General features: G+C 39.2%; 1 protein-coding gene across 1 annotated transcript; it reads left to right on the forward strand.

Annotated features, from left to right (window-relative positions):
- Window positions 1-768: 768 nt before the first annotated feature.
- Window positions 769-26,491, forward strand: LOC139728179 (F-box/LRR-repeat protein 5-like). Its single transcript, XM_071639145.1, has 9 exons — window positions 769-867; window positions 3,538-3,684; window positions 6,290-6,484; window positions 9,334-9,463; window positions 10,120-10,383; window positions 18,321-18,607; window positions 20,176-20,258; window positions 21,836-22,402; window positions 25,119-26,491. Exons 1-9 carry the CDS (start codon window positions 784-786, stop codon window positions 25,345-25,347), a joined length of 1,986 nt encoding a protein of 661 aa, XP_071495246.1. The 5' UTR covers window positions 769-783; the 3' UTR covers window positions 25,348-26,491.
- Window positions 26,492-26,801: the final 310 nt, after the last annotated feature.

A 26,801-nucleotide genomic window follows, 5' to 3' on the forward strand; every position in this document is an offset into this window, starting at 1 on the left:
ATGACTACCAAAAGTTAATCGTTAATTACTCGTGTCATTCTCAACCTTTCCTGCAAGTTTCATCCCAATCCGTTAACTACTTTTTGAGTTATTTTGCACACGGACAAACGAACGAACGACTAACCAACGAACCAACGGTAACGAAAACTAGAAAAGCACTCTGAGAGCGCAGACCTCCGCCAATGCATGCAGCTTATTTCAACCACTGATCTTGTTCTTCTATAGAGATATCATACGTACTATCAACATCGGTGCTGAAAGTCGCCCGATTTCCCAATATAGAAGCCTTTGTTACGTCATAAGACCTAAGCTGCACGGCGCGCCTCGCCCCAGCAGAAACTAGAGCACGCACTTTAGTGCGCGCAGGCAAACCTCAAATACGCGCAGCCTGAACTCCCAAGTTCATTGACCCTACCTGCCAAAACATCAAAAATCCTTCGTAAATTCCCCAAAAATTATCGGATCATTACCAAAAGTTAATCGTTTGTTACTTGTGTCATTCTCAACCTTTCCTGCAAGTTTCATTCCAATCCGTTATTGTTTTGTTTTTTTGCGTTATTTTGCACACGGACAAACTCTAACTAACTACAATGTAACGAACGAACGAACGAACACATTTAAACCAACGCCCGCGGTAACGAAAACATTTGCTTGGCGGAGGTATAAATTATCATGACGACCCTGTCTCTTTTCAGTACATGGTCGAGTCTTGAGCGTAGGCTAATATTATCGATGACGACATGTTTATCTTCCAGTTCCACCATCACACTCAGAGCGGACACCATGGCTCCTGCTCCAGCCGAAATTGATGTTTTTTCTGGTCCTCATAGTCGTATGAAACGGCTTGTACAGTTGTATTCAAACAAGGTAGGCAGTTACATAGATAGGAAATATTTTCCAAATTACCCAAAAAGCGGGTTCGTTACTCCAAAATTTGTCCTGCTCTGCGAAGATCATCAGCTGGGCCACATTACATATATGTGTGGTGTGGGGTGTCCAGTCACACTAACGTTAGTTGTAACCCCGTCGCGGGGCGCTGTAACATAGTACGTGCGGGGTCGCTGCTGCGGTTAGTTGTAGGGTTGGACCTACTACTCATCGACCGCCTAATGTTTGTTTGCTTGATAAGAATATTTAACACTGAAATTCACGTAAAAAACTTGACCTACGTGATTGAGAAAATCCAGCTCTATCAAATGCCGTTGTTCCCTTTTCGATTCGAAGTTTCAGTGCAAAAATATCGCCGACGAACTAGCTTGGCCTCGTTTCAGCTCCCCGCGGTAAATCGCGTTATTAGGATCGACCGCTGGTTTTGCATTGACAATGCACGCAAACCGAGTTGTATTGAACACCGTGTTGTAGAAAACGTCAACGAAGCTTTTTAGAAACTTCCATAGCCATGGTGTCGGCTTTGTGCTGTCATTACGATTCGGTGAAAATATTCGAAATTTTGTCCTTGATTAAAACCATTAATGAACAGTGAATTATCGCGTTTTCCCACACCATCCTCCACTACATTCAAAGCCAATCCATTTTTATGTGCTTTGCGCGCAGACGAAGTGCGTACTAAGTCAGTTAGGGAAACCCACTCACAAGGGGGGCCCCTCCTTATAAGTAACCCGTCCCCCTTATAAGTAACCCCGTCCCCCTTATAAGTAACCCCCAGGGCACCCCTTATAAGGAGTCTCCACGCTTTTTTGCAATGCAACACGAAAATGAAAGGACTGCGGCAATTCGCTTGATTATGTCCATAAAGCTTCACAAGTTTCCTAGTTACGAAATTTGAGCAAAATCGGTTTGAGGCATCATATCTAAAATCATGGATTTAAATGCGATGTCAAACGACCCATGCGAATGCTGAAATGCGAGCGATTACTGGCGTGAGTGTCGCCAGGCGCGGCGGTGCGGCAATGCTTGAGTGCAGACGTGGCGACTGAGTACGAAAGTCTCCGTACTCAGTCGCCACGTAACAATAACAATAACATAACGTGGTATGGAGCTCAATGCTCCTCGCCCGACCAGACGCCAGCCGCCGCCATAAGCCCAGTACAGTTTATACTGTAGCTGTATACTAGTAACAGTGCGTACGCTGCTTGAGTGTAGCAGCACGGTCGACAGCGCGACCTTTTGAAAGGGCATTCACATCACGTGACCACCCGATACTCAGTACAAAATGTATCTGAATTTGGCCTGGCGTGAAAGATTGTGTACGGTGTGGACATGCTGGATATGATGATCAATTTCGGTAAGTTTCATTACGTACATTTGAATACTGATAGCATCAGATGTAGATTAAATATTGAAGAGTATACTCGATGAGTTTGAGGTGACAAAAATGAACGTAAGTATCAAAAGTCAAAGCTATCGTGATACGATTACGTCGCTCTCCTAGTGGTTGGTGGTCGCGCTCGTACAGCCCTGTCGCGACGTACCATGTACAGCGACTGGGCTGTGTATAGTTAACATGTACATTGCAATTGGGGAGTTGCTGTGCACATCGGCGGCCAATTGGTGGCCAATTCGTCATACCATTACCATGAAGCTACAAAGCAAAAATTGGTTTGTAGTTTCATGGTCATACTAATTTAATGCCAGTAATGGATAAACACATAAACTACATTGCATTGACATTGTACAGCACAGGAGCGTGCGGCGTCTTATCGGGCTACACATGTATGTATAGTCAGGTATCCTATTACCGAACGGTAGTTGTGTAGCAGACGCCAAGGTTTGTTCGACACTTTCAACGCACACGCGCTCGCTCTGGAGCACATCCGGTCACGCATGCGCTTAAGTCAATGCGCCATTTTGAATCCTGCAACGACGAAGCCCGACGGTCAGGAATTGCGCCAGAAAGTGTCATTTTATTTGTTCCACGGACTTATCGCAAGTGGTCTCCATGGACCCAGTGTGGCGAACTATTCTTCTGTAATAGAAACATGCATTTAACGTGAGTAAAGTATTCTGTTTAAAGGAGAAAAGTATACATTTTCCTAAGTTTTGTAGTTGTGTTGAGGTTCCTCACTTTGAGGCTGCATGCCGCGCTCGTCAGACGCTGTTTTCGCATAGCGTAACAGCGTCTGGTCGGGCTATGTACATGTATGATTAGAATATATCAACACCTATTTTGCTTGAAGGAGAGTAAGTTTCAACTTCATTTGATGAAGAACTTCGAAGTCATGAAAACATTATTGGAATAAATTTGTATTATAAAAAAGTAAAAGTAAGTACAGTAAATGTGTGCAAAGACCATTGGCATGAAGACCAACAGATTATTAAAGTAGATCTGATTAAATTAGATTCTAGAGCCATATCGTGAGATCATAATAAAGATTAGAATTGATGATATTTGTATGTTGACTATGCCTGTGGTACGGTATCACTGGTGATGAAATTAATTGGTTTTGATATGCATATTTGGGCAGAATGATACACACGTAGTAGAATTCAAACACAGAAGAAAAAAGAGAAATGAAAGTCTGGGGAAGTTCGTTTTAATCTACTATTTGTTTACAAAATGTTTACATTTTGTTTCAGTTATCAGAGGTAGATGTATCCAGCTGTGCTGACCTACGTGCTTTGCTATGGAGTCTGAGGTCCACATTCACAGAGTTCAAAACACATGAGCACATTGAGAATGAGTGCATCATGTGGAAATTGAAGAATCGCTTGCAGTTTCTCAAGGTAAGAATGACTTCTGACCGGGTCTAGGGCAATTACCCCCTGGGCAATTACCCCGCACCCTTCCCCTGGCCCTAATCCTAATCCTAATCCTGAACCTAATCCTATCCCTAACCCAAACTCCTAACCCTAACCCTAACCCTAACCCTAATCGTTACTCTAAGCTTACCACTAACCAGTATTTAGCCGGGGGGTAATTGCCCTCTCGGGGTAATTGCCCGGATACGCTTCTGACCATTTAATCTGACATAAAAGAAGTCTACTTGAGTGACTGCAGTGCTGAGAGGGTGCCCTGTATTTGGGATCTAATGCTTGTGCATTCATTTGCTCCCAGCATCAGTTCCCTGATTTTGCTCCTGAAGGTTTACTTGACTTTGGTATTTTGTCAACTACACAAGTACTTAATAATTGAGAATGAATATCTCATGTGTCAAGTTCATCATACTGCTAATCTGAAAGACAATGCTGCATTGTTTAAATGCAAATACTAATATGTGTCGCATTGCACATTGCTTAGTGTCAGCCAGTGCCATCGAAAAAGGCAGAGTTGGTAGGCTTGCATTGAAGAACGTTTTGATGAAGTATTCTGTGTATACCAGTGTTTATCCACTGTATCCTTTACAGAAGCATGTTTGCAACCATATAGTTTTCCTTGATATGAAGGGGAAAGAAATTTATGCAAACGTTGCCAACAAACATTCTCGATAAAGAATTTTTATTAAGGTTATTGACCAGAATTCAATGAATACTCTACATTATGTATGGATATTTCTCAAAATACAGGTGGAAATGCGTATGAATGTTTTCAGATATGAAATTACAGTGTAATGCAGGAAGATGTTTACCTTATAAAATCTATGAAAGGAAGAGAGTTGAGATCAGTCATTATTTAGAAAGTGTAAACTTCAGCCCTACAGATATTTCTAGAACTCTCAAAATCTAACCTGAGTGTCACACAGTAATGATGTTACACTGTACATGCCACCAATGATTTCACACAATGTTTAACTTTGATTTGAGAGCTAGCCTAATTTGGCTGCCACTGTTGTGTCTTAGAGGACTAATGTGACACAACTACTTCCTGAAAAAACAGGAAATAATGACTCCTCTAACTTTTTCACTCTTTATGTGCCATGTTCGTACTCTCGACTCAGTCGACAGTGTGCCAACTTTGCATATTTTGCTCAAAACGCACAAACCCGCCCAAACCAACTGATAAATTGCCAAATGCTCTAGTACAATGAAAGCTTTACTTGTGATTCCATTCCTGTCACTTGTAGCTTGCATTACGGTGATTGAGTATCAAGCGGATATCAAGCGGTGTTTTGCATGTAAATTGTACGTTTCTAACACTGTTTTGTGTGCAAAAGTCATGCCTGGACAATGTAGTAAGTACTGGTCATTTGAAAGAATTTTAGTCGTAGATTTGTCATAAATTTTCATTGTACAGTCGAATGTAATTCTAAACAGAACCCCAAAACTTTTCTTGTTAACTTTTTCGTTTAAAATGAAACAGGAGGAAATCTTTGATAACGTTCCTTTCAAAAGGTCGATCAAACATATTCTATTATCAGCTTCACGCTGAACTCCTGGATACTATTAACTATTAAACTTGCTGTGATCATATATTTCCCCTGAAATCAACATTTGAATGGGATTTATGAGAAATTTAATCAATTTAATCAGTATAATTTGCTTATAATGACTTGACACTTTAAACTTTTTCTTGCTCTCTCTTTTCAATGTCCGGCAGGACAAATAGGCACCACACATGCATTTCTTCTTTCCCCCTCATGTTCCCATGCTCTCTTTGTAAATACCCCCCCCCCCCAACTTCTATCAAGTATCATTTAAACTATGTATTTGCAAGCATATATAGATTGTGTGCACGGGGGTTGCGACGATTTTCAAGCTTTAAGCTTATGTTGCAATTCCTTTGCGTGTTTGTTACCTTGAATAATGTAGCTCTCTTAGTGGAGTTGTATACTATCCTGTAACTGCTTCTTATCAATGTATACTTATTGTATATTCTGTCTTGGCTATATGAGATGTACTTGCATACATTTGTATGCATTCCTATTTTGTGAACACGCATGAAATCTTGAATAAATGAATAAATAAATACAAGCTCAGGATTTTCTCTAAAATTTTGAAATTTATGCAACTGAAGATTAAAGGGATTGTACGGTACTGGTTGAGGTAGGGATTCATGTTTTGAACATTCCTAAGTGAGATAATGAAAAGCCTCTTATGAAATATAAAAGAGCATGTAATTTTAAGAAGGATTCAACGTTTATTTGATGAAAATTGGTTTTCAAATGGCTGAGATATCCAAAAAAGTGCTAATAATAAAAGACGACATGCCCCAACTTTATTAGTATCTCTTTGTTTCACCTTGTTTTTGGATATCTCATCCATTTCAAAACCGATTTTCATCGAATAAACTTTTGATACCCCTTAGAACTGCATGCTCTTTGACATCTCATAGAGTGGTTTCTGAATATCTCACAAAACGTTAAAAGCTAAATCTTCACCTCGACCAGAACTGTACACACCCTTTAACAATGCGTAGTATGTGATGGTAAGGTATTGAAATTGATGTTCTTAGGTGGAAATCGATGCAGTATCTGAGGTGCACTCTGACAACAAGTTGAGTGAGATGGTGACACTTGTGGAGGAAGGCTGTACCAAGGCTGACCGATGCACCTGTCCCAAGGAGGCAGCCACCATCGGCCACAACCTCATCAGAGCACTCCACAAGTTTACAGATGATTTCCTGCCACACATGCAAGAGGAAGAAGAGGTGATGCAGCAAGCTTTCCTCTAGTACAGAGGCTAGTGATCATTTTAATTCATGTCAATGATAGTCATGATGCTGGCCTCCATCAAAGTTGTAGGTTTAAGAAGTTTGTTAACTCACCGGAGCTATTTTGATCGTCTTTGTCCATTATCCTGTGTGTATTTTACCTTCCTACAGTTTTGTATTGTTTGTCTTTCAAATACACAGTCTAATTTTGACCAAATTTAGTAGCAAACGTTCCCTTCTTTTTAACCTAATTCCAGCCATTAAAATCTGTAATTCATGGGATCTTTTCTTAACCCTTTTATTCTCAAAGCTTTTAAAAAGTGTCATTGTTTTAGAGACTCATACAGGTAAAGACTAGTGATTGTCCATAGCTGTTTTGAATATTTATACCCCCACATACACGAAGTGTATAAAGGGGGTATAGGAATCAGCGTGTGGTCGGTCAGGCGGTCCATTGCAAATCTTGCGTCGCAAACTCCTCCTACAATTTTGAAGCAATTTTGATGAAACTTGGGGTACATGATGACATTGAGGTATAGATGTGCAAGACATGTTTTTTGTGTTTGTCGGAGAAAGCATTGCCATGGTAACCGAAATTTTCCCTGAACCTTGTGGAGTGAACTACTTCCACAGTATTTAAGCAATTTATTTCAAATTTGGTATGTATAATGATCTATAGGTGTAGTTGTGCAAAGCACACTTTGTGTTTGTACCCGACAAGGCATTGCCATGGTAATGGCATATTTTCTTGAAAATCTTGTGGAGTGAACTACTTCCACAATTTTGAAGCAGTGGAACTCAAATTTGGTGTACATATTGACATTGAGGTGTTGATGTGCAAGACATATTTTTGTGTGTGTTTGTCAGAGAAAGTGTTGCCATGGTAACCACAATTTCCCCCAAACCTTGTGGAGCGAACTACTTCCGCAGTGCTTAAGCAATTTATTTCAAATTTGGTATCTTTTTAAATATAATGATCTATAGGTGTAATTATGCAAGACACACTTTGTGTTTGTACCTGACAAGGCATTGCCACGGTAATGGCATATTTTCTTGAAAATCTTGTGGATTGAACAACTTTCACATCGAATTGTGAAGCAGTCAAACTCACAAGGTACTCACAAGGTACTACGCACACATACACACAGACACACAACACAAACACACACATAACCTTTTATCATTATTATCAAACCCTGGTTCAATTCTCTTTCATAGGAATCTGGGCTGCGGGAGCGGGGTATTAATCACCTTTAGTGATACTTCTAGTTAAGATAGTTGTGATTTATTTAATGATAAGGGGCACCACAGAGAGGTTGTATCAAGGTCATATCTATTATACAGCCAGTGAGCATTAAGCCATGTGGGGTTTTTGCTTTTGCTCTATATAACGATTGCGTTCATATTTTTTTTTTTTAAAGTATATCCCTGAGCATGGACCTACTAACGAATGGACTTTCACTGAATCCAACCACTTTAAAGGACGAGATCCGCCGCCACCTGATTATGCACATCTTAATCAGTGCATACAGATGTCTAAAAAATGATGGTTGCATAACATCATGCATTGTCACTGATAAAGAACTGTTTCCATAGTCCCGGTCTTATTTGACTCATCAATGCACTTTTTCAGGTGAAAACATCTTTGAATAAACGCCAATGATGAGAAGCAGCAAACCTCTGAACATGACTGATTTTGTGTCATTGGATTTAGAACTTACAGATTCGCTCACTTGCACTCAAACAATTATAACCTTGCTTAATAGTAGGACAAACATCTCCCCTTCCCTTACTCTCTGTTTGTACTCTGGAAAAATGTGCAGAAAAGGTGGAAAATGAGATTACTAATCATAATCAATTAGCTAAAATCATAGCTTCCTCTTTGAAGTACTTGCATTTCTCTGATGAATGTCTGAGTAGTGATATACTCATACATACCCAACTGCACATGCATTTTCCTTGATTTTAGATAGTTATTATTTTCGTTGATCCCTCACATTTATCCCCAAGTTGAATTATCCTCTGGGTTTATGCCAGGTTCAAGTGTGTGTGTGTGTGTCACTAACAAACACACTGCTATAGCTTCTGACCATTTGAGCATTGAGAATTAAGGGTTTCTGGGATGAACACTGAACTAGGGCTTTCTATAGCTCAGTTGGTAGAGCACGGGGCTAGCAATCTGGAGGTCTCAGGTTCGAATCTCGATGGAATCCCATTTTCTCTGCTCATCTTTCAACTAATTAATCATGATATCTGGTCAGTTTTCTTCTGTTTGCGTTTGTTACATACTCAAAAAGCTGCATCACTTTGATGATCCCTCGCATTGTATCCCCAAGTTGAATTATCCTTTGGGTTTATGCTAGGTTCAAGTGTGTGCGTGTGTGTCACTCACAAAGACACTGCTATAGCTTCTGACCATTCGAGCATTGAGAATTAAGGGTTTCTGGGATGAACACTGAACTAGGGCTTTCTATAGCTCGGTCAGTAGAGCACCGGGCTAGCAATCGGGAGGTGTCAAGTTCGAATCCCAATGGAATTCCATTTTCTTTGCTCATTTTTCCACTAGTTATTATTTTCTGCGCGTTGCGCTCATCTTAGCCGAAGACTCAAGTGGACTATTGCAGTCATTTATTGTCTGTCCTCTGTTGTGCATCTTAAGTAAACTTTTTAAACTTCTTCTTGAAAAACCCAAGATGTTTATGTCAAATTCAGGCATGACCCCATCAGGACCCAGTGGGGGCTGGGGACCAAAGTGGGGCCAATTCACAATGTTTTCATCATCATCTTGAAACTGCATTGTCAAATGTGTGGTTGTGACAGCTTACTCTATTTTCTTCCAACCACAGATCTTCCAACCATTGCTGATGGAATACTTCAGCTACAGTGAACTGAAGGAAATCAAGTCTGATGTGATCAAGAGGCACCAACAATTAACCAAGTACTGCCCTGAAGAAAAGGGGGACAACCAAATCAAAGGTACTCATGCAGGGTCATCAAGTAGACTCAGTTAATGCATACTTTTTCAACATTCCCATCTGTGTTAAGCAATGCATGATTTTTCTACATATTCATCTGTGATTGTGATAAGCCATTTTGTACAATTAGCTTAGTTCCAAATTGTAATTGTATACAAAATTGTATCAATTGCAATCAACCTAATAGCATGAAAGCAACAAACACACCACTCTGGTTTGTTCGTTTTATCAAAGAAATATTCTTTGATTTATTGTTCACAAAGTTAAGTCATCTACAGGCATGCAATCAGAGATAACTCCTTTCTATCTTGTGATTATCATGTTTTGTCTTAACCCGTTAAGGACGGTTTGATTTTGCTACAACACGCATTTCCCATAGACACCTGCCCGAGTATACTCAGAACTCGTCCTCAACGGGTTGATTAAAAATTGCTCGGTGATTGTTAAGCTACAATGTTTGTCTTTGATTTCTCAAATTCACAGCTAGCAGCTGTGATCCACAGCTAGCATACACGTTGATAACCATAAAGTTCTGTGATGGTATCCATATTAACCATAAGAATTGTTTATTCACTATTTGCTGTGCCTTACGGAATGACTGGCTGACTTTTTTGTTTGTTTGTTTGTTTGTTTGTTTTTAATTCTTTGCGTTAAAAGCTGACAAGGAGAGTGATTCCAAGGATCTGAGCTGTAATGGTGACAATGCTGTGCTGGAACAGGAGGAGGATCGTGATGATGATGATGATGATGACAACAGTCTGAGTAAGATCCAGGGTCTACCAATGGAAGTCCTTCTAAATATCTTCTCCTACCTTAACCCAAGGGAGTTGAGCCAGTGCAGCATGGTGTGCTCTAGATGGTCTTACCTGGCTCGGGATCCCTGCCTCTGGAAACACCTTTCTCCAACGCGCTGGGTTAGAGGTTAGTGCGTGACCAATGAAATTGAACATTTTTGCCAGGGGTACGTACGTCATTGTGCTTGGTCTTTGTGCTGTGTAAAAAGATTGGCACTACAAAATATCTGGGAGAAGTTAGTGATTTAATGAATTGAAAAAAGAAGATGTATTTATTTATTTATTTATTTATTTATTTATTTATTTATTTGCATTTTTGGTTTGACATAGCTGAAAAGAATGCCAATACACTCCAATTAGAAATTTAGATTATTTTTCAAAATTCTGTTAGTATGTACGTTTGAGTCTGACAGATGTTATTCAGAGTAAGGTAGCTATCTCTGGTTTTAAGATATTAGTTATTGTCCATGGGATTATACTCATGGTTAATTGTCATGCCCACACCCTCCAGATCTCTTTGTATTACTTTTTTCCCCCTCGCTTTCTTTGTTGTTTATGTTAATCCCCAAACGCACCAGCATAAGATGAAGATGAATCTTACATTGTATCTTCATTTTTGTTCACTTATTTGAGTAGAGTATTTGTTTGAATGCAACCATCCTTAACAGTTCCTTTGCAAGTGGTGAAGTACCTGAAAGGTGGAAAAAGGCAATAGTGGTCCCTATCCCTAAGGAAAAGCCAGCGAGAATAGACAAATTAAGGCCGATTGCCCTCACAGATCACTTTGTTAAGGTAGCCGAGTTATTCATCACCAAATGGCTGATGTCAGATATATCAACGGAATTAGACCCCAAACAATTTGGTTGTAGATGCGGAAGGTCCACCACACATTGCCTTGTTGACATGGTAAATTTCCTTGCTAAGGGCGCTGACAAAATAGGAACAACTTCAACCTTGGTAACAACAGACTTTTCCAAAGCATTCGATCGAGTGGACCATGGGGTTGTCATTACCAAACTGATTAATCTTATTTCAAATCGGTCCTTTGTACCCTGGATTGCTAGCTTCTTGACAGATCGTTCACAGTGTGTTCGTTATCAGGGTGTCTGCTCTGAGTGGCAACCTGTTACGGCAGGTGTGCCGCAGGGAACACGGTTGGGTCCCGTTCTGTTTTTGGTCTTGATAAATGATGCCCTGACTTCTTCCGATCTGCAACACTGGAAGTATGTAGATGATATGAGTATAGCAGAAACAACTTCAAGAGGTGCACATTGCACAATCCAAGGTTCACTAGACGATCTCCACATATGGTGTATGGCTAACAATATGAAGTTAAATGTAAGTAAATGCAACGTGATGAGGATTGATTTTGGCCGAACTCAGCTGCCTTTGTGTACGATACAACTAGGCGTAGAAACTCTTTGTGAGGTTCAAGCAGTGAAGGTTCTTGGTATACTATTGTGGTCAGATCTAAAATGGGATGACCAGGTGAATAATATGCTTGCCCAGGCCAACAGAAGATTGTACACGCTCAGGTCACTCAAACCAAACTTAGATGGAAAGACCTCACAGTTTACAAGGGGTATGTTAGACCAGTGGTTGAGTATGCCTGTCCAGTTTGGCATCCCGGCCTCACTACCAAACAACGAAACCAGCTAGAAAGGATTCAAAAAAGAGCCCTCAGAGTCGTGCTTGGACATTTATATGAGACATATGCTAATGCCCTGCAAATAACCAATCTGCAACCCCTCTATGAAAGAAGAACGGATTTATGCAGTCAGTTCGCAAAATCATTGTTAAAATCACCCCATTTTCGAGAATGGCTGCCCGTTCCTAGACAAAACCCATACACTAGCTCCCTGAGGAGAGCCGTCCCATTCACTGGTGTCAGATGCAGAACGAATAGGTACAAGAAAAGCCCCATACCATTCCTAGTGGACCTAATGAACAAATGGTAATGTACAGGTATGTGCATTAATGCACATTGCATGCTTAGTTTTAAAGTTGCAGTTTTTTGTGTATATATTATTTACATGTACATTTTGTTTTTGTATAAAAATTAGTAACGTTTTGTGATTTTACAACACAACCCATGTTTATTCCTGTCTGATGGTATAACGTATGATTTTCATGAAACACAGTACGTTTACACACTTGTATTAGATATCAGACTTTTTTTTGGGGGGGGGGGGCTTGTGTCATTGGGTCAGAGTCTAAAGGTTAACGGTTAAGAGAATAGGAAGGAAGCAAGTTATGTTTCTTAAATTTCAATACACGCATGTATGGTGTAAAGATTTGGTGAAAGGTTAAGACTCAACTCTTTGATGTTAGAATTATATTATCAGTACTGTTGTTGCATAGTAATGTTCAGACTCGCTTAGTGTATTTATTTTTGTATATATTTTGACAATCAAAGAACTGGTACGAAGATTGAATAATTTGAAGTATTTATGTGCAGAAGTTTATATAGAAATATGTCTGTTAGTATTTGTCCTTCAACTGAAGTGCAATATATGTGCTTACATCTGTATGTCCATTTTGTTTGAATTGTCTTGTTTTTATATTCATCCAGACGCATACAGCTTCTTTTCCTTTCTTTCCTCCCTTTCCCCCTCTACTCACTCCTCTTCTTCTTCTCCTTTATCCTTACATTCCTCCTGCTCTCTCTTTGTGCCTCCCTTTTCTTCTCCCCTAGCCTCTGTTTCTTTGTTCTCCTGTCTCCCCCTCACTCTGTTCCTGTCTCAGCCTCACACTACATGTAGCATCTTCTATCTCTCAACATTCCTCATTCCACGCCTCCTCCCTTATCCTTCTATATCCTTCTATACCCTTTTTATTAGCTTAAAGGGTTGTGATACGTCACTAATGGAGGATATAGGATACATATATGTGTAAAACGGGTTTGTTTGTTTTTTTTCACTCAACTCTGTTTTTGTTCCAATATACATGTAATTTATATACTGAATGTACAGTAGCCTGACTAGTAACCGCTCACTTTGATACTTTATTGTGAATAACTTTACCAAATTATATCCTTCCCGATCCAATCCTGTGAAATGTGGTTGGCGATATTGCTCTTTCTTATGTGTATTACGATCATCTGCTCACGAAGTCCTATAACGGAATAAACGCGCGATACCTTCGTCGTTACATCCTGTACTAGTAGCCGCTCACCCCTGACTAGTAGCCGCTCACTATAATACATGGCGCGCGCGCCGTACATTATAAGGCTCTGAATGATGCTAAGTCCCTTTCTGAATGATGCTAACTAGCAAAGGGCAAGTCTGCCAACACGTGTGCCGAGGCTGAGATAAACATAAATTTTTGGCAGCATACGGTGTGGTGGACATGCTATATAATTGTATTCAATTTCCATGTCCGAATTCGAACAATCTAATATCACATTAATGTTCGGTTTGTTGTTGTTCACTTTCTTTATTGTGTAAGTATGCTGCATTGGACATTGTGTCGTTATTATCATTTTGTGGAAGACGGGTCTGCTTATTTATAGTTGCGAAAATAGAATTTTATAGATGGGAATCCCGTTATAACGAGATCGTCGGTTCCGGGTGATTTTACTCGTCATAATAATCCGGATTCTCGTTATATCCTAACGCTTGTGGAATTTACACTTTATATATAAATGCTCTATTAAAATTGGGCTACCTGCATTTTATTATGACGACGTCATATTGATGAACAGAAAACAAGAAATGCGACAGGAAAATGAGAGAGCATTCTCGCGATGATTACTATTTTTGTTCTAGACACATGTTATCAAATATTTCAGATTTGACAAATCATATAATCATATCGTATATGGGGCCTTCCTTTTGTTAGCCCCCATGCTGATCAAGCTGCACATCTGAGAAGAGAGAGAGAGAGCTGAAGCAAAATTTATGCAACTACAGGTAAATAGTATTGCGCTATCAACGCTGCGTTTAGCGCAACTCGCGTGGATGAAAGCTGTGAGTAAAATCCGAATGTATCCTTCATTCTATGACAAATTACTGATATAACCCACGTGTACTATGGTGAAAGTTTACACCACAATTTACACTCTCATCTTTTATTTCTTCCTGGGAAACAGCTTCTCGGTTGTGATGCATGAGGTTGAGTGCGTGCTTTGCGTGAATGTTTTACCCGACGACTTTGATGGGTCAATGCCGTTTTATAAGAAAACGAAAACCACGTATAGATACCGCCGGCTAACTGTGGATTGCAAAATCAAGTGAAATAGTACTTGTATTTCGATAGGCTATATATAGTTGACTTAATTAAAATTTTATCATACGATCCCATGGTATTTTAATTTTGACATTTAATTCAATTCATCTTATCAAAGTTACGTAAATGGGTATCTAACTGAGCGGCCAATGTTTGCGAAAGCATGCAGCGAATAATGGCAGATTCTAACTTTCGTCAGGGCTCGGTAAGGTTGCGATCAAACTCAAGAACAGTTTTAACAAAAGGCTTATCGGTATACATCATTCTACGAAATACAGAAACATATAGCTTGAAAACAATAAATTTAACATTTATACCAAAGTGTGGAATTAGATACCACCCGTTTCAAGGTCACATAACTTATAAACTGGCAAAATCAGGGTGTTAAAATTCTTACACCAACATGGTGTAAACATAATTATCTTAACACCGTTGATAACGCCAGGATTCACTCAAATCGGCCACCATAGATAAAACGTAATGTTTAAATTAACCTCTAAATACCAAAGTGTGATTGCCTGGATGTCATGGAGTCAAACCACGCCCGTAACCAGGCATTTTTTCCCCTATGGAGGCGGGGATGGGGGGGGGGGGGGGGGGGGGGGGATGCGTAATTAAGAAAAGAAAACTGACTTTTCATGCATGCAAAAATTATTGTTTCGTTATGATAGCGCCGACAATCTCGCTCAGCGGGAGGAGGAGAGGAGGAGGAGGAGGGGGGGGGGGTGCCTCATACCTTTGTGATCACACATTGATATAATCTCTTGTTGATCATTGCATCCCAATTTCCATGGAATTAATTATAAGTATATGAAAAAGGACTATAGAAGTATACATATTTATACAGTTCACCACACAAGCTTTTAATTCTATATATATATATTGAATGGAAAGTCCCCCAGACATTCTGGTCATATAGGGAATGCTGAAAAAGAATAAAAACATACCAGTTATGAGCACTTCGAAAAATGTTATCATAAAAAAAAGTATGTGCAGACATTTCATAAACAGGCAAATCTACAGCGAGGCTGGCGATCTTTCCAAACATTGTATACCTTCAAACATGTATATAGTTATGATGATAAATCTTACAAATGCAAGAGTATGTTTGTGCTTAAAATTTCGGTCATATTAGTAATTTTTCGGTCATATTAGTAATTTTCGTTAAATATGTCTGAAATAAAGATGCATAGAAACAAACTTCAGTGGTATAACTATATATATATATATATATATATATATATATGTTTTTTTGTATATATACAGCAAAAATATTATATGGGATATAGTCATAACAGCAATATCACTTTTGAGTCCTGTAAATACCTGTATTTCTCAGCCGCTCGCTCATACGTATTATTTGTTTTATAATGTCGACGCACATATTTCTTCTGAGAAAAGAAAAAGTCAATATAATCTACACACACCTCAACACTATTTTGAATATACAGTTATTCAAAATATCATTTTGAAAATGCCATTTAAATACAATATGAACAAGATCATTTTTTTTTCCACTGGTACGCAAGGTTATCCAAAAGGAAGAAGGGAAGAGAGAGAGAGACTGCGATCATGCTCCCCTTTCAGTTCAGCAGAAAGGACACCGATACATGTATTTTGATATGTCTTCTTCAACCTTATTGTAAGTTCACTGCATTCCAAGTGCAACCATGTGTCGCAAAAATCACAAGAAACCCATTGATCTTCACGGCTTCTTCTTTCCTGCATGCTGACATACATATCTAACATCATCTGATTCAATTCCTTCCTTTTTGTTCCTCTTCTTTTTTTTCTTTTCTTCTACGCTATTCTTCTTCGTAGAGTCATCTTCTTTGTTTTCTTCTCTCTAGTTTTACATTTCTTCTTCCAAGCTCACTTCTCTCTCTTTTTTTGCACTCAGATTCTTCAAAGTTCATTTCTTCCTTCTGTTTTATTTCTTCTAATATATGGTTCATTTCTTCTATCCTCATCACAATCCCATCTCTGTGATCTTTCTTTTTCCTGTACCCAACTTCATCTCTTCTATCTTCTTCTTTAGATCTTCCCTCTTCTTTCTCAATGTCTTTGTGCCTTCTTCTTTTTTTCTTTGTTTCTCTCTCTTTCTCTTCCTTTCTTTTCTTCAACTCTCTCTTCTGTTTGGATTTCATGTGAGTTTTGAAATCATCTCCTCATATTGCTTCAGTAGCTGCAATTTCCTTTTTTGACTTCCTGGAACGTGTACTTCGGGAAACTCGATATAATGTTCGAGAAACGGGGACATCTTTATTTGAAACCTTATTTCATTTTGGGACTAACGAACCTTATGAATAACGATCGGGTTGTAACCGTATATATACATGTATTATATATGTATACATATATTTATTCATAACAATGTCACAATAGAGGAATGCATTAAATGTCAATTGCTTTGATTATAATTCAAAGTCTGAATTTTCGGGGGCCTCCCACTTCGTCGGAAATCCAAGAGGATAGTTAGCAGGGAGGAGGGGGGAGGTAATAAATCAGTGGTCTGAAAGCGCACGCGCAACATACTGTACACACGTAATTATAGTAAGGGGGGGGGGGGTGAGCGGTAACTAGTCAAGAGCCATCTCTGTACGAGTTTCGAACTTTTTTTGTTCGCGTACGCAATTCCACGTAAATACGTACACTACTATCGTTCAGTTATTTGCCGACAGTTGTCAGGTCGACGATTAGCGCATATTCGCACGACTTTATCTCAACTTTGCGGGATTTTAACTAAAAAATCACGGCCTACTCACTAATTCCACTAACTTCAGTAGACGATACCTTTCCGGCCATCGGGAATCTCCAGATGTGGCTAATTGCATTTAAACATCATAAAATAGTCGTGAATACTTTGAATATTGCAATTTGTTTGAGCATCGAATTCTTAGCATTGCGCACACGCGTACTGCAGTGCGTGCAGTGCGTATTCGAGAATGTAGGGCAGATATTCGCGGTCATCATCAACTACACTCGTGCGCTAAGGGGTGAGCGGTTACTAGTCAGGCTACTGTACTGCCACTGCTGATGTACCGATTTGTTTTGTTGTTGTCGTAATGGTTGTATTTTGTACGTGTTTTGCATACAAATGTATGTAAGTTATTTTGTCTCACTGTATTTTTATCGATGTAAATCAGACACAATTCAGCCGTTCGGCTGCGAAGTTTGATCAATAAACCATTCCATACCATACCATACCATACCATACAAGAAGATGTCCCAGGATATACAGCATATTTTCATTTTAAGTGTACCTTCAGCAGTTGCAGTTTGAGTTTATAATAGCTGTATAGAACTGTGAACCAAAGTTATTTCACTTACTGTAAAAGTGGAAATTTTCGAGATGTTAAAATTTTCCGCATTTCGCGCAAGCAGAAGGTAGTGCAAAAATAAAAGCACACAAATATTTTTGCTTCCATGTAGTCCAGTAGGTGATGTCTTGTTTCTGCGGAATTGAAAACACACAAAACTTTTTTCACCCGGTCAAGCACGAAAATATCCACTTTTACAGTACTGTGCCCCATCGCCATGGTCTGCTGCTAACTGAAATAATGACTGGGGAAGGGACATTTGTATTAATTGTCAGAGAAATTTACAGAGTTTGGGGGGGCACTTTATGAAGCGATTTGGTCAGATATTTTTCTTACAAACTGTTACAAGCTACTAAAATTCTTGCATCTGATTGGCTGAGAGGAAATTTTTTCTGACAACTTTGTCGGACAAAATGCTTCATGAAATGCCCCCCAGATGTTGTATTAGATCATGATAGTGGACAATGGATGTTTGATTTGTGTGTGCCATCCCACCCCTCTCCATGTACTTTTGTAGGTGATTGGCAGTTTCGTGCACCAGCCCAATTCCCAGATGATGATGAGGATGATCCATATGACAGGGATGTGTATGTGGTTGTTGATGAGGATGCAGACTTTGACGAATCCACTTCCTCTGCACTGGAGAGTGACTCCAGCAATACCAGTGTGGCCAGTTACCGTGCTGCGTGCATTCGACATGAGGCACGTATGCTGGTAGCCATGGTGAGATATCTGCTCCCTTGTGTTGGACAGGGAGTGGAAAGCCTCAATCTGGCCAAGAGCAAGGGAGTCACCAATGGTTTGGTGAGTAGAGACTTGAGTTATCATACACACTTTTATGTCATTAGTCGTAACTTGTCCATGTTTCATTTTTGTCGAGCCCACCGGAGGTGCGGGGAGACTAAGGGATCGCCTGCGGCGTCTGTCCGTCCGTCGTCCGTCCGTAACGCTACAAAAACTTAAATGACTCTCTACTGAGGACTTCAATTTCAATCAAACTTGGAGGGAAGAGTGGTTATACGAATGTACACAGTTTATCAAACATGAAGGTCACCTCAAGGTCAAAGGTCACAGGCAGGGGTCAACAAACTTTTAGGGCCCAATGTTAAGTTTTTACGGCGCGTTTCGATTATGGCTCAAAACTTTTGATCCATATGTCTGTTTGTGACCAAACTTGGATGGTAGATGTCCCTTGGAGAGTTCAAGGTCACCACAAGGTCAAAGGTCACAGACAGGGGTCAACAAACTTTTAGGGCCCAATGGTAAGTTTTTACGGCGTGTTTCGCTTATGACTCATAACTTTTGATCCACATGTCCGTTTGTGACCAAACTTAGCTGGTAAATGTCCCTTGGGGAGTTGAAGGTCACCACAAGGTCAAAGGTCAAAGGTGGGGTCAATGAACTTCCGGGATTTAGAAAAACATTAATTTCTTTTATGCGAGTGGGCGAGACACATTTTGGCACTTGCCTTGTTTGTTTTAAGAGCTTTTGTCTTGAGTTTGTCCATGTGGGAAAGTGACTAGCCTCCTTAGGGGTTTAAAGGGCCCCTGAAATCCAAATGCATGTTGATTTGTGTTGATTTATGATACCCTCAACATCACTTTTTGCGGTGAAACAAATATCTAGAAACATTACATATATTTTTAATTATTTTTTCTTCTATTTCTCTTCAGATTACTTGGGAATGCCCACAAAAAATCCTTCCAAACCAATATTCCTCAGATGACCTCATCTGTCAATCATTGCTGAAGTACTGAAATGTTTAACAAAAGACATTGGAATGTACCTTCCCCTCGACTTGGCATGACTTCCATGTTCCCTCACCATGTCTTTTGTTAGTCACATTAATATCACAGAAACATGCAAGTTATGCTGAGTGGAGGGGAAGGTGCATTCCAATGTCTTTTGTTAAACATTTCAGTACTTTAGCAATGATTGACAGATGAGGTCATCCGAGGAATATTGGTTTGGAAGGATTTTTTGTGGCCATTCTGAAGTAATCTGAAGAAAGATAGATGAAAAAAAAATCGTTGAAAATATACAGAATGTTTCTAGATATTCGTTTCACCGCAAAAGTGATGTTGAGGTTATCATAAATCAGCACAAATCAACATGCGTTTGGATTTTAGGGGCCCTTTAAGTGCAAAATGCCTACCATCATCAGATGATTACAACACGCAAGTCATTTATCCAGTCTAGCGGTACCTGATTATGCACAGACTATTGCACCTGTACTGAACTGGTGATATTTCTGTAACTTTAAACATTTACATCACAAATTGTTGCTGAAGTATGTTTCTTATTTAACATAGAAAAACTCCTTAAATGGTTTATATTCATCAACATGTTTTTATCAATTTTATAATTTGTAGGTCTACAAATTGCTGACTCAATGCCCCAATCTACAGCATCTCAACTTGGCAGAAACTAAAGTGTCAGATATTGCTTTCAAAGGGTAAGTGAGGATATTATCGTAACCCTTTCGAGATTGTTTTGTGCCTGGTATGTCTGTAGTTTCATCTGTGATATGAGTGAAAGTTGGACACTTGATTCCCTATGGAGACTTCTAGCATGACATTTCATTTGACAGTCCTCGAGCAGTTTTTGTGTGCATTGATGATGGACAGAAGCGAAAGTGGTTTTGCACCTCAAAGGGGAAGATTTACCTTTCAGCAACTCTCCTTGATGAAAGCAGTTACTTGAAAATGAAAAATGTGGGCCATATTTTGGCAGCATTAGATAAAGCAATTCAAAAACATCAGTAAATCATGTGATAATTCATCCTGTGTCTGCCTCAAATATGACCCCCTTTTTATGTGAGAGTGATATCATTTTAGAACTACAGGCAACCTTGTTTAAATCGACCTTGCATAAAGCAAATGATTGCCGAAGTCGAAGGTATTTTCAAGTTGTCTTCTCTTTGTGTTCAGTTGATTTTAATCTCTCAAAAGTCAAATTTTCTCTAAGTCGAAGCTATTCCTTCAGTCCAAATAGATTCCGCTTAGGCAAGGTTAACTGTGCTTTGTGTGAATAAATGTTCGGCAAATGTCACCTCTTTTCAGTTTCATGCTAGAAATAACCTCTGTGACTCTGCAAAATGTATGATACTAGATACTAGTTGTAGCATATCCTCATAAATATGACAGCCATCATTCATATTCGAAAGGCAGAATGTGTTTGTTTGCAAAATGAAAAATAGACTATTTCACTCATTATGACTACAATACAGTACAGGGAAACTGTTAAAATGAGCTCACTTGTAACTAGGTACTGCTGTTAACAAGGTAAATTTGGCAAAATTGATTTTCCATTACTCTATTTAATTCTTCTTCTTTTTTTAAGTTCACGTACAAATAGTACCTGTTATAACGTGGTATAGTTGGCAGTCCTGGTGCCCTCGTTATAACAGTTTTTGCCTGTATTGCTCTGTTTATCCATTTTTTGTAGTACCGGAGATTATGCTTATTGCTTTCCGGTTGCTCATTGTTATGCCAGACTGAATAAAACTGCAGAAACTATTTCCTTTGTTTTGGTATTGAAATGATAGATAAAAGAAAGATTTAAAAGAAGGATTTATTCACAACATTCATTGCATTTTGAAGCAAAGTGAAAATGTTAGTTAAGGATTAGTTTCTTTTATACTTGGTTGGCTTTTCACAGTTGGTATCAGTGTGTTACTATGGCTCACAGAGGCTTATTTTTTTTAATTTGTCATTTTCTCTAGAGAGGAGAAAGGATGGATGAAATACAAAAGACATGCAATACAGTTGCTGGGCAACAGTTGAGATAGGAGAAGTAAAAAATGAAACAAAGACAAGGCATGTGAGATATAACATCTATTAACCCGTTGAGGACAGGCTTATTTTGCCACAACACCCATATCCCATAGACACTTGCCCGAGTATACTTGGGACTCGTCCTCAACAGGTTAATATGTTATAATGTAACATTTGTTAATTTGTCATCTACCAGGTTATGAATTTGCCAGTAACCATGTTTGTTTGATTAATGCTTTATTTGCTTTCCTCTTAGCCTGGGCAAACATGGCAGTGGATGCAAGCTTAGGCACCTTGATCTGTCTGGCTGCACCAACATCTCTGATCTTACTCTCAAGAGATTGGCATCAATTTCGCAGGAGAAGGCACCGGTGCAAGCAGAGACTAAGCAATATGTACCATGCACACATGGAAAGAGCAGGGTTGCCAAGGATGAAACTCAGGCTTCATACTCTGAACATGTCAGTGACAAGAACGGTCGACCGCTGTATCGCTGCTCACCAAAAAAGACAGAAAAGGAATGCTCTGGCAGGTTTGCTTGTCACAATGAAGGTGACAGAAAAGATATCCACAGGACAGCCCATTGCCTTGGTCACAAGAGCAGTGCAAATGACTCCTCACTTTTACATCCCATACCAGACAACTCTCCAAGGACTAGAGGCTGCTCTGGCAGCAGCTGTACAGACAGTAATAAAGGGAGCAGTTGTCATGGTAGCCAAGATGACGTTGTCAACAACCGTGTCACTAAGGATGGTTGCTATGAGAGAAACCTGGAGTTCCTGAGCTTGTCAGGCTGCTATCGCATCACAGATAGTGGATTGAGGTAACAAAAGAGTATGAGGTGCTAGATCAGGATGCATGTTGATAAACAGCTGTTAGAGCCTCTGTGATATATCACATGAGGGTCTTCTCTTCAGAAAAAAGAAAAAAATATATGAATATATAAAGTATATAAATGAATATTTTCTCAAGTGACATTTTAGTGTTTGTTTGTTTGTTTGTTTTTTGTCTTCCAGATACAATGCTAGGGTCCATTGGATATGCATGGGAAATGTACTTGATCAGTGAAATTGTAACATAATCAGCGAAGAAAGCCAAGTTATGAGACCAAAATTGTATGCATGAAAAATTGTGTGACAGCATTGTGCTGGGAATTTTTATATGATGTCTATGCCAGTATTCCTGCTTGACCTACAGTCCCTGGTGGCTAGTATTTTCTACAGATTTCATTTGAAATGCATTTAATACATTCCCATGCTGAATATGTAGGTTTATTAAAATGTGACTCTTGGATGACCAAGGCTACGCAGTAGAGTTATAGCTGCCATGCATCTGTTGGCCAGCTGCTGACAGTCACTAGTCTATATACTGATAATCTGTGACTCAGCTGGCCGGATGTCAGTACCTAAATTGTTGTAAGTGTCATGCTTGCTTTTTGTTCTTCCTTCTTCATGAGATGCAGTTGCTCTGTGCTGATACACACTTAAAGCAAACTAGTACTGTGGCTTTGACTGCAGAAACCAGGTTGTGAGAGGAGGAAAACGGTTTTTCATTTTCTCTGGGAACTTAAGATATCATTCTGCAGGCTCAAAGTGTGCTGTAAAGCTGCAGTCTTTTTTCACATGTGACATTTGAGAGCAATCTTCGTAATTCACTGTGATAAAATCATAAGGTTGACCAGAAAGAGCTTATACATGTAGTTAAAACAATTATGTGTTTTGAACAGCCAATTCTGGGAAGAATTTTGTGTCCAAGTTGGCAGTGTGTAGATCTTGTTTTGCTACAAAACTTGTATGAAGACATATGTTGCAATCAAGACTGAGCTTGATAGTCTTTGACTTTCACTGACCCCATTCAGGTGCCCTTACAGTGTATTACAAAAGAGTTTGTGAGCCCATCTGCACAAGTTCTATCCATAATCTCTTATCCGAACGATATTTCGCATCGTTCAGTGGCACCTGCAATTGACTGTTGAAAGGGGAAGCATGTACTGCTTGACTGCTTTTCCACAGGCAGATTACCAGCCTTTCCATTTATTATCGACGGGGCAAAAAGAATCTCGCTTGGGGCATTGAATGCTCTTGGAGAATTGCGGAAGGAACAAGTTATGGAGACTTGTTCCAGGCCAGTAGCCCTGCTTTAACCAGTTTTTCATGACATCCCAACCTGGGATGACAGAGTCAGCAGTGGATGAAAATGCAAAATTTTAGAATATGTAGGCTGATGATAGGGAAATGTCTTTTGACCTACATTTGATCTAAAGCTGCATGACACTAGTGGGGGTATTATATTCATTGCTTGCTCTTCATTTCATCTAATGCATTGTGAAATTCATTAGATTTGGTATTTGGCAGCAAATAAGATGTCCTATTGATTTGTGACTTTTCAAACAAGAAGAAGACATGATGCTTTTCATTAAAATTAAAATCGATGAAGGATATGCAAGTAGGTCAACGGCATGTCCCCAACAAATCATGTAGGACTCCAGGGCTGGTATTCAGTTCAATACATGAGTAAAGACAAGACATACGCTATGCTTCATGTATTTTGCTTAAATCAAGTACTTAAGCAAAAATGATATTTAAAGGGAGGTAAATGGCTAAGTGTTAGTGAAATAATAATGAAGTAAATACGTAATTCTTGTATTTAAGTGTGTTTACTATTTAAAAGCAAGTTTTTGGCTGGGTATTTGGCTTACTCTTTATATAGGATACATAGGACAATCATTCATGGTTGCAAATTTGTTACCTTTTGACCTGTTTGTAGAAATGGCTGCATTATTCTTCATCTTCACAATCACCATCAAGAAATTCACCAACATCTTGCTTATCGCTTAATACATCCTACTCATAAAGACAATGAAATTGAACCAATCAAAAGATATTGCTTTAATTGTGAAGGAATTTAATGCATAAACCAACTAATAGCTCAAGACATCTCACCAAAGAGTGAGTAACACAATTCACCCAATCTCACCAGTTGATCAAGCCTGCATGGCACTACCTATACCTTTCTATGCTATGGGATGCTTTCAATGTAAAGATGGTGACACTACAATCATCATCTCAATCATCCAGTTATAGTTATAATTATGTGGCTTGCACAAAACAACAACAACAACAACAACTTTAGTAATTCTTTGCACACAGTGACTACATGGTTTTGTGTTGACAGGATGATAGTCAGAGAGAATTCTCAAACGCAAAATTGTTTGCAAGCTGTTGATTCAGCCAATGTGTGGGTGTGTTGTCACAATTGTGCTTATTTTCTTCTTCCCTGGTTGCCTGCATTAGTAAAGATCTAAAAAATGTCTTCAATACAGAATAAGCCAAATACCTAGCCAAGCCAAATGTATGGTTTCATTTGCATGCACACACCATAGATATATCACACTGGTCAGTGATAGGGATTGATAAATCTCATCACAGCATAATGAAAGGGCCATGTACTTCTGACACAGGAGTTATTGTGTCAGAATACAACCGCATACAGGAGATTATTATGCTCTTGTTAGTAATGGTATTTCTGATTTATTGCAGGGCACTTTCCCAGGCTGGTGGCTGGCCCCATCTGAAACACTTGGACATGTCAGGCTGCCTGAACATCAGTGCTCTAGGGCTATCTCAGTTGGCGGAAGCATCCCCTGCCCTCAACCACGAGGAATTCTTCTATTGTGATAACATAGAGGAAGGTCCTTATGCTGATACAGCCAGTGGGTGTCAAAACCTTCAGTGTAGCAACAGAGTGTGCTGCAGATCAGGGGAGTGAAGGACTGAAGGACAAAGTATGAGCATAAAACGTTGAGGAAATATTTCACCAGAGGATGTTGCATTTATCTATCTGATGTTTATAAGCTTATAAGGTAGTCATATATCCTTCCCTGTCAGCTTTCAGTAAATGCTTGAGGAGAATAGCAAGGTATTCTGCTATTGGTAGTGATATACTTTTAACTAAACAAGGTCAGGTCAAGATTGTGGAAGTAATTCAGATTCTGTGCTGGCATAAACATGTGAGAAACCATATTCTACATAAGTCACTTGTCATGTCATTACAGAAGAAGTGGAAGTGCAGTAATGTAAAGGACTTTTAGGGTCTATCAGGTCAAGTGTCAATTTGCTGCCAATCATGACAGGGCAGTCCCATTATAACGCCATATACAAGAATCCGCATTGAACGTGATAAATTTTGTGGTCCCAACTATCCTTCATGTGTCAAACCCTAAGAATTTGTAGTTTCTTTTATTGAAAGATAAATTTCAGGTAGGAAAGCAATACAAACTTGTTTTGAATACTCTCTGTACTTGGCTGCATTATCCCTTCGTGCTTGCAGTAAGTGACTACTTCAGTGATGAGCACCACTTGCATGTATGCTCCCTATAAGTTGTAAAACATTTGACAATCAATTCTGTGAGAATCTTTAAACTTTTCCCATCATATTTCCTGCTTTCCCGTTCATCAGTATTGCATCATACATAGATGTGCTATGTATCTAATTTATCATACCAGAACATATTCCTAAAGTGTACATTTGCTAGTGTGTTCTGAGTTTATGAATACAACAATAGTCCGGATATAACCTGTAAACCAGGTAAATTACCTGCACCTGATGATCGCATTGTACATGTAATGTGCTTCCCGTGTACATGTTGCATTGTATGATGATTTTACTAGACATATCAACTTTCACAAGATTCCATTTTCAAACTACTCATTTCTGTTTGAAGTTTCCTTTTCAGTTTCTTAGAATCTTCACAATATCAAAGTTCGAAGTTATTTTTTATTTTTTGCAAAATTGTTGAAACGAAAAATCACCCAAACTCTGCTCAATATTATTGTATGTATCATAAGCCCTGCTTCAACTCTGGTACTTCTGTTTCTCAAAACTAAGGTCAAGGAAAATTTCTTTTTGAATATTCCAGTCATCCCACCCTCCCCCCCCCCCCCCCCCCTTGTTGTTGACTTTTGCTAATGCCTTAATCCATAAATGTCTGATTTTGCCATTTTGAGGGCTGTTGTGTACTATGCACACAAATGATGATATACATGTATTGTGTAAGTACATGTATCTTTGCTCAACAAGTGTTCATGATATCAAGGTTATGCTTTTTGAGGACATCAGTGCTGAGATCAACTGTGTACCAGATTTAACAATTTTGATGGCATCTATTTGTGATTGGAAACTCACAATCTTTTTTGGAGTCTCTGTGGAAGATATATTCAGTG

This window comes from Diadema antillarum, unplaced genomic scaffold (genome assembly GCF_040938485.1).
Source record: "Diadema antillarum isolate AM-2024a unplaced genomic scaffold, OU_Dant_1.0 scf00000018, whole genome shotgun sequence".
Lineage (NCBI taxonomy): Eukaryota > Metazoa > Echinodermata > Echinoidea > Diadematoida > Diadematidae > Diadema > Diadema antillarum.